The sequence below is a fragment of the Artemia sp. Qi Xiang Cuo genome, chromosome 14 (assembly GCF_049724085.1).
Source record: "Artemia sp. Qi Xiang Cuo chromosome 14, ASM4972408v1, whole genome shotgun sequence".
NCBI lineage: Eukaryota > Metazoa > Arthropoda > Branchiopoda > Anostraca > Artemiidae > Artemia > Artemia sp. Qi Xiang Cuo.
Window position 1 is genome coordinate 10,337,540 of NC_142807.1, and position 17,662 is coordinate 10,355,201.

Consider the following 17,662-nt stretch of genomic DNA (forward strand, 5'->3'; position numbering starts at 1 on the left):
GATGCGGCTTTAACTTATTCAAGTTTCTCATTGATAACATATTAATTAGTAAAACTTTTTCCACAAAATAAGTTTCTCAAAGAAAAGTAAAGAACTCTACTAAACAAAAAATTAGCAAAATTAAAATCAAATAATCTACCAAGCGTGAAACTACCACAAACAAGCATCAATAAATAAATGAAACCCAAAACGAACAGAAATTACAATAAATGACCGATTCAAACTCAAAACGAGCAGAAATTAGAAGGAATTGGACTCAAACCCCCTATGCCTTCCCATGGCCGGAACAAAATCTGCGCTTTCATGAAAAAAATGTAAATGTTTTTACTTTTAAAACTTTCGTAGATCGAATAATATTGACATTGTAATGAGTCAATATCAGTATATGTATATTAAACTGACAATGCACATTCATTCGTATTTTGTTCAGTAAAGTGCAAATTTTGTTGGATACACTTACCCTATTTTCATTTGGTTAAATTTTAAGAGCAGAATTCTGAACATAATACCCTCAGTCGTTCTTGGGATACTGCTGAGATGCCCTATTGGGAATTAGCGTTAACACAGTGCATTTTAATTTAATCTTAAGGCAACATTTAGTTTTTAAACATAATGGGCAAATGGGAGGGTGGGCGAGGGAGGGGGCTTAGTTGCCCTCCAATCACTTTCGACTATTAAAAAGGGCATCAGCCCTTTCTATTTGCAATCGAATGAGGCCTTTTTGAAGTTACCTCGACAAATCCTTCGATACGAACTTCCCTGGTCTAAACAACAACAACAACAAAAAATACATTATACCCACATCGATCTTACTATAAAAATGTCAAGCCTTCCAATGACTTTCGACTATTAAAAAGGGCACTAGGCCTTTCAATTTCCAATCGAATGTGCCCTTTTTAAAACGACAACGCTTTCTATAAGCACCTTATATGCCCCCAGGGCATAAATACAACCCGTACTCTAAAGGCTGTTAGGGTGGTTGTCATCCTCTAAGACCTAATTTCGAGAACTTTCAACTACGTTAAACAAAATGGCTATCTAAAAATTTTCATTGGATGTGTTTGGGGAAATGGTGGGCGTGAGAGTGGCGATAGTCGCTCTCCAATTACTTTCAACTATTAAAAATGGCACTAGCCCTTTCAGTTTCCAATCAAATGAGCCCTTTTGAAGTTTCTACGACAACACTTTCAATAAAAATCTTAGGTGCCCCCAGGGCATAACTTACAACCCTTGCCCTGAGGGCTGCGGGGGTATCATACTCAAATTCCTAATTTCCAGAACGTTCTACTATGTAGAAAAATAAAGCTATCTAAAACTATTGATTGGATGCGGTTGAGGTAATGGTGGGCGTGAAGGGGGGGTTAGTTACCCTCGATTCATCTTTAGCAATTAAAAAGGGGACTAGCCCTATCAATTTCATACTAAAAGAGCCCCTGTTGAAGTTTCTACGGCAGCGCTATCTGTAAAAATCTTATATGCCCCCAGGGCATAAATTACAACCTTTGCCCTTGGGGCTCTGGGGGGTTTGTCATTCTTGAACGAATAATTTCCAGAAATTTCAACTACGTTGAACAAAATGGCTATCTCTAAACTTTGATTGAATGTTTTTGGGGAAATGGTGGGCGTGAGACGGGGGTTAATTACTCTCCACTCACTTTTGACTATGAAAAAGGGCAATTTTAGTTTTCGATAAATGAGCCCTTTTTAAAATTTCTACAACAAATTTCTATATAAACTTTATATGCCCCCAGGGCATAACTTGCAACCCTTTCACTGAGGGCTCTGAGGGGGTTATCATCCTAAAAGACATAGTTTCAAGAACTTTCAACTATGTTGAACAAAATGGATATCTCAATTTGATTGGATGTGTTTGGGAAAATGGTGGGCTTGAGAGGGGCTCTCCAATCACTTTCAACTATTAAAAAAGGCACTATCCCTTTCAATTTCCAATTGAATGAGCCCTTTTGAAGTTTCTACAACAACGATTTCAATAAAAACCTTATTTGCCCCCAGGGCATAACTTACAACCCTTGCCCTGAGGGCTGTGGGGGAAGGGGTTGTCATCCTTAAAAACCTAATTTCCAAAACTTTCAACTACGTTGAACAAAATGGCTATCTAAAAAATTTGATTGGATGTGTTTGGGGAAAAGATGGGCGTTGAAGGGGTGTTAGTTGCCTGCCAATCACTTTTAACTACTAAAAAAGGTACTGTACAGTCCAATTTTATAATAAATGGCCCCTTTATGAAGTTTCTACGACAATGCATTCTATATGGATCTTTTATGTCTATCATGTATAACCCTCAGCCCATGTCCCGAGTATTATGAGCAAGTGTCATCATAAAAGACATCATTTACATCAAGAAATCAACAACGCTGAACAAAACGGCTATCTAAAAATTTTGATTGGATGTGTTTGGGGAAAAGGTGGGCGTGAGAGGGGGGTTAGTTGCCCTCAAATCAATTTCGACTATTAAAAAGGGCACTAGACCTTTGAATTTCCAATCGAATGAGCCCTTTTTCAAGTTTTTACGACAAAGATTTCAATAAAAACCTAAATGCCCCCAGGGCATACCTTATAACCCATGCCCTGAAGACTGTGGAGGGAATGTCCTGCTTTATAGTATAATTTACTGACCTTTAAACTGCGTGGAACAAAATGGCTATATCAAAATTTTGATTGGATGTGTTTGGGGAAATGGTGGACGTGGAAGGGGTGTTAGCTGCCTTACAATTACTTTCAACTATTAAAAAGGGCACTAGCCATTTCAATTTCTAATCGAATGAGCCCTTTTTGAAGTTTCTACGACAGTGTGTTGTATAAAAACCTTATATGCCCCCAGGGCATAGCTTACAACCCTTGCCCTGAGGGCTGTCAGGGGGGTTGTCATCCTTAAAGACCTAATTTACAGAACTTAAAACTACGTTGAATAAAATGGCAATCTCAAAATTTTGATTGGATGTGTTTGGGGAAAAGGTGGGTGTCAGAGGGGGGTTAGTTGCCCTCTGATCAATTTCGACCATTAAAATGGAAACTAGCCCTTTAAATTTCGAATTGAATGAGAACTTTTTAAAGTCTTTACGGCAATTCCATCTATAAAAACCTTTTATGCCCTCAAGGCCCAATTTTCAACCCTTGCTCTGAAGGTTGTGAGGGAGTCTCCTCCTGAAAAACATGGTTTTTATCTGGAAATCAACTACGCTGAACAAAATGGCTATCTTAAAATTTGGATTGTATGTGTTTTGGGAAATGGTGGGCGTGGAATTGGGGTCTACTCCAATTTCCAATTGAATGAGCCCTTTTCGAAGTTTCTACGACAACTTCTTCGATACGAAGTGCCCTGCTCTAAAGGAAAAAAAAATAATAAATAAAATATTGTGCCAACATCATTCTTATATGCCCTCAGGGCATAACTTAAAACCCTTGCCCTGAGGGTTCTGGGGAAGTGTCCCCCTCAAAAACATATTTTCTATCTGGAAATCTACTACGCTGAACAAAATGGCTATCTCAAAATTTTGATTGGATGTGTTTGGGGGAATAATGGGCGTGAGGGGGGGGGGGCTATTTGCCAACCAATCACTTTTGACTATTAAAAAGGGCACTAGCCACTCCAATTTCCAATCGAATGAGCCCTTTTCGAAGTTTCTACGACAACTCCTTCGATACAAAATGCCCGGGTATGGAGAGAAAAAAAAAATAAAACAATACATTGTGCCAACATCGTTCTTTACGTAGGCAGCGTTATTGCGCTGCATATGATAAGGTTTAAGACAAGAGGGCATGTCTGATCCTGGATCTCCTGTATAAGCTGCTAAATGTGCACTGAGGTTTTTGAAAACAGGGCCACCGCGTGAAATTTATGCAAAGCCAGCCCCACCCCCCCCCTATCACCCCTGTATACAAACCTAACCCCTAATATTCTCCCACTAACAAAACCGTCAATACAAAAATTAAAAACAAACCTTAAAACCCACACAAAATATTTAAACATAATGTATGAATCCGAACCTCACACACAAAAACACAAAACCAAATAAAAAAAAAAAAAAATGAAACCCTATACAATTAAATACTCAAAAATATATTACGTAAGTTACAATAAATAGCCGAGTCCAGCTAAACATGTGTAAAAAGTAATATTAGTAGGGCTGATGGCCCCTATGCCTTCTTCAGACCAGAATATAATTTTCACTTAAAAAAATACATAAAAATGAACATATACATGAATAATACATCAATAAATTAACAAAAATTTACATAAATAAGCAAAATATCTACACTTTAAATGTTTTCACTTTTTTAATTTAATAAATAAATAAAAAAAAATAAACTGACAATCTACGGTCATACGCTTTTTTTCAGTAAAGTACAAATTATTTTCAGGTCTTGAGAAGGCATGGGGGTTATCAGCCCGACTTATTCTAATTTTTGCTCCTTTTTGGTCTGACCCGGCCTATAATGTTATTTTCGTTATTTTATTGTGTATTAATGTTATTTTCGGTTCGTTTTGAGTTCCACTTATTTATTGATTGTGATTTGGGGTAGTTTTACGTCTGGACGATTACTTGACTTTCTTTCTGCCCATTTTAGGCTGAGCTCTTCACTGTTCTCTGAAAAGCTTGTTTTACGGAAGAATTGTTTTAAATTGATTAAGAAAAGAGGGCATGTTTGATTCTGGATTACCTAAATGCGCTGCTAGTTGTGCGCTTGGATTTGTAAAAAACAGGGTAACCGCGTGAAGGTTGTGCACAGCCAGCTCAGTACATCCTCTAGCGTCAAAGCCAACCACTTAAAATCCTCCCACTAGCAGCACACGCAAAATTAAACACTTCCCTAGAAAACTTAGACTCCATATATAATATTTACTTGCTCATCTCTTCTGCCAAAAAAGAAAAAGAAAATAAAAACATAGTTTCCAATCCCAACCGAGGATATTAAAACCGAATTAACAAGAATTGTTTTACTCTTACAGCAAAAAAATTATATATAAATAAAAACCTTCACTTCCACATAGAATTTTCAGCCCGTCACAAAAAAAGTTAAGCCATATACAAAAGTTCAAAACAAACAAACACAAATAAGACCTTCCTAGTATAACAATTTAAATGCTCAAACAAGTTAAACATTATACACAAAACCTTCAAACTCTGAAAAAACTTCAAATCTAACTTAAAATATTTTAACTTTCCATGTAGATACAAAAATGTAACAAATGCAAGCTTTACCAAATACAAAAAAACACAAATTATGGTTGTGTTCTTTCGCCATTTCTTATTCGCGCTTTTTAACCCTCTATGACAGCAAATCAAAGTTTTAGGATACCCATCTTACTCTCAGTGGCCCCCACCTTACTAATATTCTCCCACTAAAAAAAACCGTCAATACAAAAATTAAAAACGAACCTTAACCTGAAATCATAAACCCACAAAAAATCGTTAAACATAATATATGAACACGAACCTCGCACACAAAAACACGAAACCAAATTTAAAAAAACGAAACCCAATACAATTCAAAACTTTAAAATATAATACAGAAATTACAATAAATAGCCGAGTCAAACTAAAAACGAGTAAAAATTACCATGAGTAGGGCTGATAACCCCCATGCCTTCTTCAGACCAGAAAATAATTTGCACTTAAACAAATACATAAAAATACACATATGCATGAATAATACATCAATAAATAAACAAAAATGTACATAAATAAGCAAAATAGCTACATTTTAAATGTTTTCACTTGTTTACTTTAATAAATAAAAAAAATATTAAAACTTTAAGAAATGAATATGAATATATGTAAATTAAACTGACAATCTACGGTCATACTTTTTTCAGTAAAGTGCAAATTATTTTCTGGCCTTGAGAAGGCATGGGGATTATCAGCCCTGCTCATTCTAATTTTTGCTCGTTTTTGGTTTGACTCGGCCTATAATGTTATTTTCGGTTCGTTTTGAGTTCCAGTTATTTATTGATTGTGATTTGTGGTAGTTTTACCCTTGGAAGATAACTTGACTTAATTTCTGCTCATTTTTGGCCTTATTGAGCTCTTCACTATTCTTTGGAAAGCTTGTTTTACGGAAGAACTGTTTTAAATTAAGTAAGAAAAGGGGGCATGTTTGATTCTGGATTACTGAAGTCGCTGCTAGTTTTGCACATGGATTTGTAAAAACAGGGTAACCGCGTGAAGATTGTTAACAGCCAGCTCAGTACATCCTCTAGCACCAAACTCGACCACCTAAAATCCTCCCACTAGCAGCTCATGTCAAATTAAACACTTCCCTAGAAAACTTAGACTCCATATATAATATTTACTTACTCATCTCCACTGCCCCCCCCCCCAAAAAAAATGAAAATAAAATATAGTTTCCAATCCCAACCAAGGAAATTAAAACCGAATTAACAAGAATTGTTTTACCCTGACAGCTAAAAATTTATATTTAAATGAAAATCTTCACTTCCACATACAAAGTTCAGCCCGGCACAAAAAAAAAGTTAAGCCATATACAGAAGCTAATAAAACCTGCTAAGAAGCAAACATACACAAATAAAACCTTCCTAGTATAAAAATTTAAATGCTAAAACAAGTTAAACATTATACACAAAACCTTCAAACGCTGACAAAACTTCAAATCTAACTTAGAATATTTTAACTTTCCATGTAGATACTAAAATGTAACAAATTTACATTTTTAACAAAATTACAAAGGTTACGTGGGAGGATCTTTCCATGGAGGGAGTTTTCATGGGGGAAGGGACATTGCTATGAAGGGGGCACCAGATTTCCATGCATTATTTAAAAAAAAACAATCAGAAATTAAATACCAAAAAAAGTTTTTCAGTTGAAATGAAGGAGCAACATAAAAACTTAAAACGAACTGAAATTATTACGCTTTACGATTGGGTTTGCCCCCTAGTCAATACCTTGCTCTTTACGCTAAAGATTTTTTTAGTACTTCCATAAGAGCTATTTATTATAATTAACGGCCTTTGTGATTAAGGGGTCATTTTTAAAAATTGGAACAAAAGTCGAACTTTAGCATTAAGAGCGAGGTATTGACTAGGGGGTGAACCCCCTAATTTACGTATTAAAGATATATGAATATACCGTAGAAATTTGTTACGTAAGTTAATTCGTAAGTTACGTATATCTTTTACTAATAACGTTAAACGTTTATAAACAAAATTAAACAACTTTCGAAAAAGCCATTTACCCAAAAAAAGTAAAATTAATTTGCCAAATGCAAAAAAAAACAAAACACATAGGCCTACTATGTTTGTGTTTTTTCGCCATTTCTTCTTCGCACTTTTTAACCCTCTATGACAGCGAATCAAAGTCTTGAGATACTCATCTTACCACAATGGTCTTCTTACGAAAAAAGACTAAAACTCCAAGTATTAAAATCTAAGCTCTGGGGTTCAATCAAGAAAACTAAAATTGACAAACAAAACATGTTATACGCCGACAGCAAAATATTTTAATCTAAATACAAAAATTAACTTTTTTACATTTCAGCCCACCACAGTAAAAAATCTGCCACGTAAAAAATCTTAAAACCAACGATCACACCTGAACACATTCCATAACCCAAAGTTAAGTGCAAGACACATAATTTAAACCCTATAGACAAAAACTATCAAAAATTGAAATCTAAAAGAAAAAAAACTTTAATTCCCCATTTATAAACACAAATCTAACACTTTATCTAAAAAAACACAAAAAAAAGTAAACGCAAATTGTCAATACTAAAAACCAAAAGCGAAACTTAATGTGAAGCCATAAGCCCAAAGACAATAATTTAAACATCATGAACTCGAACCTCACACACAAAAACACGAACCCTAATTTCAAAATTCAAATCCAATACAATACAAAATTATGATAAGAGGCTTCGTGATGTTCTTGTTCAATCATTATTAATTACCGTCTGACGGGGAACGGCCCATTTAGGCATGTATTTTTAAAATTCAAAACATTGGTTCACAAGGTTGTCCTGTAGTAGCGCAGTGGGTTGGACCTTAGCTTGGTAATACCTGACCCATAGATCGAACCATACTGTAGCAACACACTGCAGGGCCGACACAGGGATCTTATTAGTCAATAAGTGTCGGTAATCTGATTACTTACTTAGTTCATAACCTCCTAGAAGACTAGGGGTGACTTACAATCAAGTTCTGTCTTCACTATCTATTGAGTAGTGTCTTCACTTGGTGCCAAGGTAAATAATGTAAAAAAAAAAATACCATTTTGGGCTTACAAAATAGTCAACATTCATGTAACTCCTTTTTCCCACTATGGGCTTAGGTCTAGCAAAGAGCCCCTACTTTAAATGCTATAAATGTACATCCAAAAAAATTTGGTGTTTACCCCAATGAATCGAGATCGTTTTAGTTTAGTCAAAGTGTAGTCATAATTTGTCTAATATCAAAGGATGTTGGTTGAGAGGCCATATCCTGGGAGAGGGGTTACAAGATTTGACCCCCCCCCCTACCTCCTCCCCTGGAAGTTTTGTCCGACAGGTAATAATGTATCAAAATGCATATAAACATATGCATTTATGTGTTTCTTAAAGTGTTTTGAACCCCCCTCCCCCGAATACTTCCTGGATACGTCCTTGGCGGTTTTTACTGCAGATATCAATATAAAGTATAATATTTAATCATTAGTAAGAAATATCAAACAAAATCTAGGAGATATACATTTGGACACTTATTATCTAGGAAAATACATTTGGACACTTTTAATGTCATGAATCTCAAATGTATTAATTGCACAGAATTTGATAAACTTTATAAAATAATTTATAAAATAAAATAATAAAATAATAATAAATAATTAAATTATTAATAAAATAATTAATTTATAAAATTAATTGCACAGAATTTTATAAATTTTCGGTTCGGATAAGACATACCATGTCCCGCGCATTTAAATTCAACTCCCGACTATAATTAAAAATAACTTTTTCGGCTCTAAAGAATATTTTTTATATACACACTTCAAACTTTTCTGAATATTTTGAATGTTGTGAACTCTTTTACTCAAACTCGTAAAAATTTAAAATTGAATTGAATGTATTTTCCCCTTTTTACCATTTGTAAAACATGGTTTTATAAAGTTCTTTTTTTATAAAGTATTTATTTAACTTTTTGGCCTTAAATTCTTAAAAAACAAAGAAAAAATAGTTAATGATTTCGATCCATTGACCTCTAGGTCATACGCCCAGCGCGCTTGCGCTGCGCCAAGCCCTTCTTGATAAGCACTAAGAAACATATGTTCGATTATGTTTCTTCTAAAGTCATAGACTGAACTGTAGGATAATTAAGTATTTTTGAGATTCAAATATATCAGAATATTAAAATGTAAGTAAGTAATTTTATTGCCGAACATTTACATGGAATTAGGTAAATTTCACATGGGATGTTAGGTAAGGCAAAGGTGTATACAAATTTTGAGCCAAATCGGATTAGAGGAAGGGGTCGAAAAAAGCATCTCAAATTTTGAGACGTGGTCAAATTTTGTGAAAACGTGGTAATAACTAATTATTTTATAACCGAAGAACAGAAACTACTAATGGGTGGGGCCTATTTTTTTTTTTTTTAATTCGGCGACATGGAACAATTTTCAGTCAGAAAAATTACTTATCGTTAATTACGATCGCAGCGCGGAATGCAGCCGATGAAAAGGGAAGTTTCAGGTATTAGCCATGTGCTAAACCTAAATTCTTTTTTCAAATAATTTGTTACTTATATGCTCGAAGTTGAAGTTTCTTCCTCTGCGTTCACTTAAAAGAGACCCTGAAAAGAAAATTTTAAATATTTACTAAACCCTGAAGTTTTTTTTTCAAATAATTCATAACTTACTTACTTGAAACAGAAGTTCCTTCCTCCATGTTGAATCAAAAGAGGACCTGAAAAGGGAAATATCCAATATGATTCTTGAATTTGTTGTTGAACTTGTATCTGACTAGTACCTTTCTCATCTCGGAACCGTAAAAAACTGAAGTGACGCCAGAATTACTTCTGTATTGTGGCTTTCTTTTTAATATGACGTCATCCTATCTTATGAATACATCGTGTAGAGAACATGACGTCATCTTTTTTCTGTCAAATAGTGGTTGTAATTTAGTTAGTGATATCTTTTTTGAATATGACGTCATCCAAATATGTATATCAATCATGCAGATAATAGCCCTACGCGACTCAAAATAAATCTGCTGTCTTGCTCCGGAAGTTTCTTCCACAATGTCGATACAAAAGAAAAATTAAAAACAAGAAATATCAATTATTAACGCTTCAAAAGAGGCAAGAAAAGTTGATTATTTTTGTTATGTCAGATGGGTTACCACTAGCTGAGAGAAGGAAGTATCTGGGAGGGGTTAGGCAAGCTTCTGGTCCTTACTTCTGTCCCATGTGCGGGAAAGAGGAAGAGCTGGTTCATTTTGTGGGGAAGTGTAGCGAATTAATAGATTTAAGGAAAGAATTGTTTTGGGGTTGAGGCTTGGGAGAGAGATGAGATAATAAATTTATTAGCAAGGAAAGATATGGGAGGTATAAAGAGATTCGGGAGGTTCCTGACAATGGGTATAGAGCATAGAGAAAAGTTTTTTGAAGATTAGGGATGAGGGTGATATTTCACGAGCCTAGATTATAGTTTTGTGTCTATTTATGTTTGTATGAAAGGTTTATCGAATGCACTAGGTTTATCGAATAGCCTAGGGTCAGATATTTGCTTGAAAGTCGTTCTTTACTCCATAACTAGATATAAAAAAAAGTGTTTGCAACTGAAAGTAAGGAGCAGCATCAAAACTTAAAACGAACATAAATTATTAGGTATATGAGGGGGGTCACTCAATACCTCGCTCTTCACGCTTAAGTTTTGTAGTAGTTTAAAAAAAAGCTTCCTATTGTTCAAATTAAACAGCTCTTGTATTTCAGGAGTCGTTCTTAAAGAAATGGGACATAAAGTCAAATTTAGCGTAAAGAGCGAGGTATCAAACTACCTCGATTGTGATAATTGACGATTGTGATGATTTTAGAAGACGATTATGGCAGTTTTATGGATGTCTACATAAACCAGATGTGAAAGGACTTGTTGAAGTGTCTATGACCCTACTTAATGTAACGTAACTTAACCCCTTTACACAGAAAAATTACGTGTGTAGTATGAAAGCCGCTTATATTGCTCTTTCAGCAGAGCACCTTGAGTTGCTTTCTTTATGCTTATGTACATGTTTGTATGCTAAGTATATATGGTTTTTTTTTATTTGTACCCCCCCCCCTTGTAAAATAGAACATAGATGAGTAATATAAAAAGACAACAAAAGAAAAAAAAAACACTGGGAAAAAACTAATTAATGGCATGACAAAGACTTAACTACCATTAAGTAGCTTTCACACTGCGTACGTAGTATTCTATGCTTAGTAGTTTAGTTACGTTAAGCATAACCCTTCACACTTACACGAGTCATCAATCATCGTCTAAAATCATCACTATTAAATACAAACTATTCAAAAATAAAAAGTGAGGATGGAGGTGGATATTGAAGCTCCGACGATGATCTTATGTGATGAAATGAAGGCATGATGGCCTTCAAGGAAATTTTTTTAATTTATTCTACAGTTTATTAATTGTTCTTCCAGGAATTCTGTTTAGTTGCAACTATTTGGGCTTTTCTATAATGTAACATAAGCTTACGTGACCTTAAATTTTATTTAGAGGTCAGTCTACTTGGTACTGCCTACGTTACGGACAAAATTCCCTCCGTAAGATTACATGATGTGACGTAAACTTCAAAGTTATAGTGCTGCGAAAGGTTGTACAGCGTAGTTTGAAAGCACCATTATAACAAAATTAACAACTATGTAAAACTGAACAACGTCAGGCAGCGTATGCTAATTCATATTGATCAAGCTGCATAAACAACATATGCGGTAAACAGACAAAAACACAGTGATTACGAGAGCGGACAAGGGAAACACAGTTGTAATTATGAATTCTGCAGATTATGAAACAAAAGTTAAACACCCTATTAATGGATAAAAATATTTACAAAGAAATAAAAATTGATCCCACGGACAAATACACACAGCAGTTGAGAAAAGAACTAGGAATTTTAAAAGATAGTGGACTAATTACCCCTCAAATGTGCAGAAAATTTTACCCCAAAAGGTTGTTCAGCCCCAAAGTTTTATGGTCTGCCTAAAATCCATAAGAAAGATATTCCGTGAGGCCTATTGTAGCATGCTATAGTTCTCGAGCTACGGGTATAGGAAATTTCTTAGCCACCATTTTTAAGCCTCTTTTAAGCACACAGAAATCTTGTATAAAAAACTCCGCAGATCTTGTTGAAAAGTTAAAAAATCAAAGTACAACAGAAAAAAATGTTTTATCTAGTTTTGATGCAGTTGCTATGTACACTTCATGCAATGTCCATAAATGTGAGCAGCCCTTACAAAGAAAATTCGAGAAAAATTCAGCTTGGTCGGATTACAAAACTTTGGAAATTGGAACGATAATGACCCTTGTTCGTCTTTGCAACAATTTCTCCTCGTATTTTAAATTCCGAAAAAAAACATCTCTTTCAAATCATGGGCCTATCCATGGGCACTGTCTTGTCTCCTTATTTGGCAAATTTTCACATGGATTTCATAGAACAATCTGCTTTGAATAGTTTCCGCTTAAAACACTGTCTAGTTTCGTTTCGTTGATGATATCCTTTCTGTTTGGGAACCTGGACAAGACTCTCTAAGAAATTTTTTGGCACTTTTGAACTCTTTTGATTCGAATCTTCAGTTCACAATGGAACTCGAAGATTCAGGTAAGCTGCCTTTCTTGGATGTTTTGATTATAAAAACTGCTCCTAGCCTTGAATTTTCTATATATAGAAAGCCGACTCATAACGATCGATATCTTCATTTCTCTTCCCATCACCCTCCTTCTGTGAAAAGAGGGGTAATAATCTCTTTTGTCGACAGAGTTTTAAAAATCTGTTCCCGTAATCATATGAATTCTGAATTAAACTATGTCAAGGATTTTCTTTTCTCCAATGGTTACCCAATCAAACTTATTGAAAATATCATAGATAGACGATTAAAAAAGATAAAACAACAAAATAGGGAGCCCGTCCCCCTTGATTTAGTTACCCCGGCAATTGAGAAAAAAAACTTTCATCACTTTACCATACATTCCGAAACTTGGCGATAAACTTGGAAAAGTTTTAAAAAAACATATTCTCTCCGTTTCTTTTAAAACCGAACAAAAAGTAGAAAATTTTTTTCAACTCAGGAAAGGATAAAACTGACCTAATACTCGGTAGTGGTGTCTACAGAATCTCGTGTTCATGTGGCAAATTTTACATTGGTAGGACCCATCAACAACTTGGTGAACGTTTGCATGAACACAAAATTTCAATAGATAAGTTCCTGAGATTGAAAAATAACAATGACAACATTGATTCGGCATTGGCTTCGCATATTTTCGTAAATCCGACCCATCTGGTCCTTTTTGACGAGGCAACCTTGATATCTACTGTAAATGGCCTACCACAAACTTTTAAAGAGGTAATGGAGATAAAAAAAAATACATGAACCGAAATTTAGCAATAAATAGAGATACTGGAGATATTTCATTAAGCCCAATTTACGACAGTTTAATTTTGAAGGACTCAATCAATATTTTCAACCGGTATAACTTGAGAGAACCTATTTGCACATCAAATGATGGACGAATTTGTAGGCCAGCCAAACCTATGGCAAGACAAATGATTATTGCCCAATCATCTTGGTAGATTTCTTTTTCATTGATTCCAACCTGGTTCTTATTTAGTTTTTGTTCAGTCGTTGTTAAGTAAACTTCAAAAGGTTCGATTTTCGTTGGTTTCTTTTTCTTTTCTTTCTTTTTTGTTTAGCACTGAGGACGACTCGGCAGAGGTCCTTGTCGAAATATTTGCTTATTTCTTCTTCTTCATAGTTCGCCACTGGCTGACAAAATCTTCGTTTTTTCACCTTTTTTTGTTTATTTTTCTTTTTGTTATTTTCTTTCCTCTCTGAGTTTCAAAATGATGATCAGACCTTATAATAAGAAACCTTCGTACCTTCGGTTTTAAATGGGACCTACTGATTTGGTTTATAGATCATTCGGTAGAATAAATAATTTTTATTTATCTTGATGCCATATAATTTCCTTATGTTGTTTAATTTTTTTGTTATGTTCTTTAAATATTTTTTTTTGAATGATAGTAATAATGCTAACGTATAATCGTTTTTTATGATTACTTGTATTGTTAGATATAGCAGCTAAACTCATTAGGTGATTCAATTCTTTAACGCAGGGCAGTAAAGCTAACCGCAGGTTTCAGTCAGCTGATGGCGAAATAAGATAGTTTTTCTGCTCGTCTGGAAAAAAAGTTTATAAATGATGCTATATTCGGTATCTTCGAAAAGGTGTGCATAGAAAAATTCAGTTATGTACGAAATATTCTGCTTTAAAGTTATGCTAGATAAAAACCTAGATATGCTGGTTTAATTCTTTAATCTATGGTAATAAAGCTATGGTAATCAGCCAGCTAAAATAAAGAAATGAATCTGAAAATGGCAAACAGGTCTATGACCAGTAAAAGAAAAGAAAAGAACAAAAATCAAACGGATATTTCGCCCGTATAAAACAAGACCTCTTCTGCGTAGAAAAAAAATGGAATTAAAACTAAAATAATATAAATAAAATAAATATTTACATAAAACTAAAACAGACCAACTAAAATTGAATTGAATTCATTTATGATCCGTTTAAACACAATAACAAACGGAGTATAAGAGAAGAAAAAAAAGAAAAAAGAAAGAAAGAAAGGAAAAGAAAGAGAATGTACCATTATCATATATGTGAGTAATATGCCATTACTCACATATACAATTGCCAGCTACCCTCATCAAACCAGCGACCAGCTACTTCTCTACGGGTCAAAATTGTTGTGTTATTTTCATGATTTGATTTTCCTTTAGACCATATTCCATTTGGTCGATGTTTGCCCTCTTCTTCTGAAATCAAGTAATTTTTTTTTCTAAACTAATCTTATTTTTAAATCTAGACTGATCTCTTATCAGTCAGCTAATACTAAAATGTGATAACTGTCTAAAGCAGCTTCTCTGCTTGCCTGAAAAAAGGTCTTTGTGATTGAACTTATATTCAATGTCTTTGGGAAGGCAAACATAGAAAATTCAGTTATGCACAAAATATCCTGCTTTATTTTTTACTTGTGTTTTTTTATCTACGTTATATCTGTTTATCTGTTATCGATTATCTATTTATCCGTTATCTATTATCTGTATTTATCTGTTATCTACGTGTTTTTTTATCTACGTTGGACAGTCTCGTTGCGTAGCATCAGGAGTGGGTTGAGATTCTGACACAGGGGTGGGGCATTCGTCTTTTCTTCTTTTATATGGCAATGGCTTTTGATGGCACGTGGCACAAGGGCCTTCTGTTTAAAATAAAAGCTCGGGCGTCTTTAATCGGCTACTTTTTTAGTTAACATTCACTACGAGTTGTTCCTAACGGTTTAATTTCAACACCCATCACAATCAGGAGTACCACAAGGAAGTATCATTAAAATCACGTGTTCCTGCTTCTCCAAAAAGATTTAATTTGCTATTAGAGGCTGTGAAAATAAGTCCTATATCATGTATACACACAGAGGGGGAGGGGGAGTAAACATTTCATGTGAAGATTATAGTTTATAAAAAACAGCGAAAGAGGGAGAAAATTTTTTAGATCCCCGGCCGTGCAGCATCTGTCTCTTTAAACAGTAGCTTTTAAATGGGAGATGTTCTGAGTACTTTTAACTTACCGTCCAATCAAAAACTAGTTCCTCGATAGCTATGAATATTTTTTTTTCACTTTTTTGCAGTTCAGTTTGCATGTGGATTTTTTTTTAATATTTTTAATCCGACGTCTTTTAAAAAAAATTTTCAGTCCACGCAATTTCCTGCACTCAATTCAGACGTAACTTGGGAGCTACAATCAAGTCCAAAGTATTTTGAAAATCAAGCCAGTTTTGAAGCTGGAGGTGAAAAATGGACTGCACATCAGCTGTATTCCAAACAGTCAGAAGGGTCAACTGAAGACCTAAAACTCAAGTTTGAACTCACTTGCGAAAAAAGAAATATAGACTACTATGCCTTCTACTTGTATACGGTAATGTTCCCTCTTAATTAATTATAGAAAAATTTTCGAAATCCTGGGTCGAATAAAGAGCGATTGGGCTCAATCAGGCCCCGCATTTGAAAAGGCTCCGCTCAAAATGAAAAACAAAAGATTTTGAAACTCAAAGCAAATTGTTTTGACGATAAGGGATAAATTATGAGTTTTTCAAATAATTAAAAATATATTTATTTTAAGTTTGCATTGCTGGATGAAATTTATTAGTGTGCTTATTATTAAATAATATATATTTTATGATATAGAAACTGATACCCGTAAAAGTTTATGTCAAATTTATTGAATTTAATCGGGATAGTCCTATATTAAAGAGATTTTGCACTATGTACGTGATCTACTTTACGTAGGTATATGTAGCTATAGGCTATGCAGGTATATTTTATTTAAATATTTTATTTAAATATTTAATATATAAAGATGGCCACAAAAAAAAATCCAATCGGGCGTTGCATCTATCCAATGCGGTCCTGCCGACATCAAAATAGCATACGTTAAAAACGACGTAAATCTTAAAAATCGTTCTTCCTAAAATACTGACGTTGTAAATAATAAATCTGGTATAAGTCCAATTTTGGGAACATTAGAATCCCACGCTATTCTTATAAGCATCATCAAAAATGGGTAAGCTACAGAGGGTACGGTACGGTATTTTGGTGTCAGAAAAGTCTCATATGTGTGATATGTCAATTACAGTAAAAAGATTAAAAAAAAATGGCACAAGCCGGATTTTAGATGCCTTCATTCTTCTGCTATCCAACGAATAAACTTACTGAAATTTCTTTTTAATTAAATTTATTATTCTTCTCATTTACTATTCTTTACTATTTAATTTACTTTTCTATTACTGTAAAAGATGTAAAGCCGAATTGGCCAGCCATGACAAAAAAAAGAGAGAAAAATCTCAAAATGAAGAACAAAACAACGGGCTTAGGGCCAGTGGAAGGAAAGGAAAGGAAAACTAGGCGTCTTCAGCACTAAATATACAAGAAACTAATTAAAAGAGTAAAGATAAAATCTAAAACTAAAATATAAAATCTAAAAACAATAAAACAAATATAAGACACAAACCACTATCTATGTACAGAATTAATACTACCGTGATGCCCCACATAGTATTTATATGCACAATTAGGAGTAACTTTCGTGAACACACACAAGCGCTTATTTCTTTTATTATACTTAGTTTTTTTTGTATTTAGGATATTTTGTTTTTTTGAGGGGGGGAGGTGGTTGGTTACTAAAAGAACTTTTGTTAAGGGGTGTGGAGTTAATGTGTCTTACCTGCCTCTTCAAGACCAATTTACGAGTCCGGGATTTTTTTTTTTACTTTCATAACTTTTTTTTTACTTTTTTTTTTACTTTCTTTTTACTTGCATTTTTACGAGCAATTTTACGAGTCGTAGAAGTATTCTCGGGGAAGGGGTTCAAACCTTGTAACCCCCATC

General features: G+C 34.2%; 1 protein-coding gene across 2 annotated transcripts in view; it reads left to right on the forward strand.

Annotated features, from left to right (window-relative positions):
* LOC148944115 (uncharacterized) overlaps positions 1–17,662 on the forward strand; it is a 285,083-nt gene that overhangs the window by 146,041 nt on the left and 121,380 nt on the right. For both annotated transcript variants that reach the window (XM_089100272.1, XM_089100273.1), the window contains exon 15: positions 15,972–16,193. In XM_089100272.1, the coding sequence (XP_088956398.1) occupies positions 15,972–16,193 (222 nt within the window). The remainder of the gene's footprint in view (positions 1–15,971; positions 16,194–17,662) is intronic.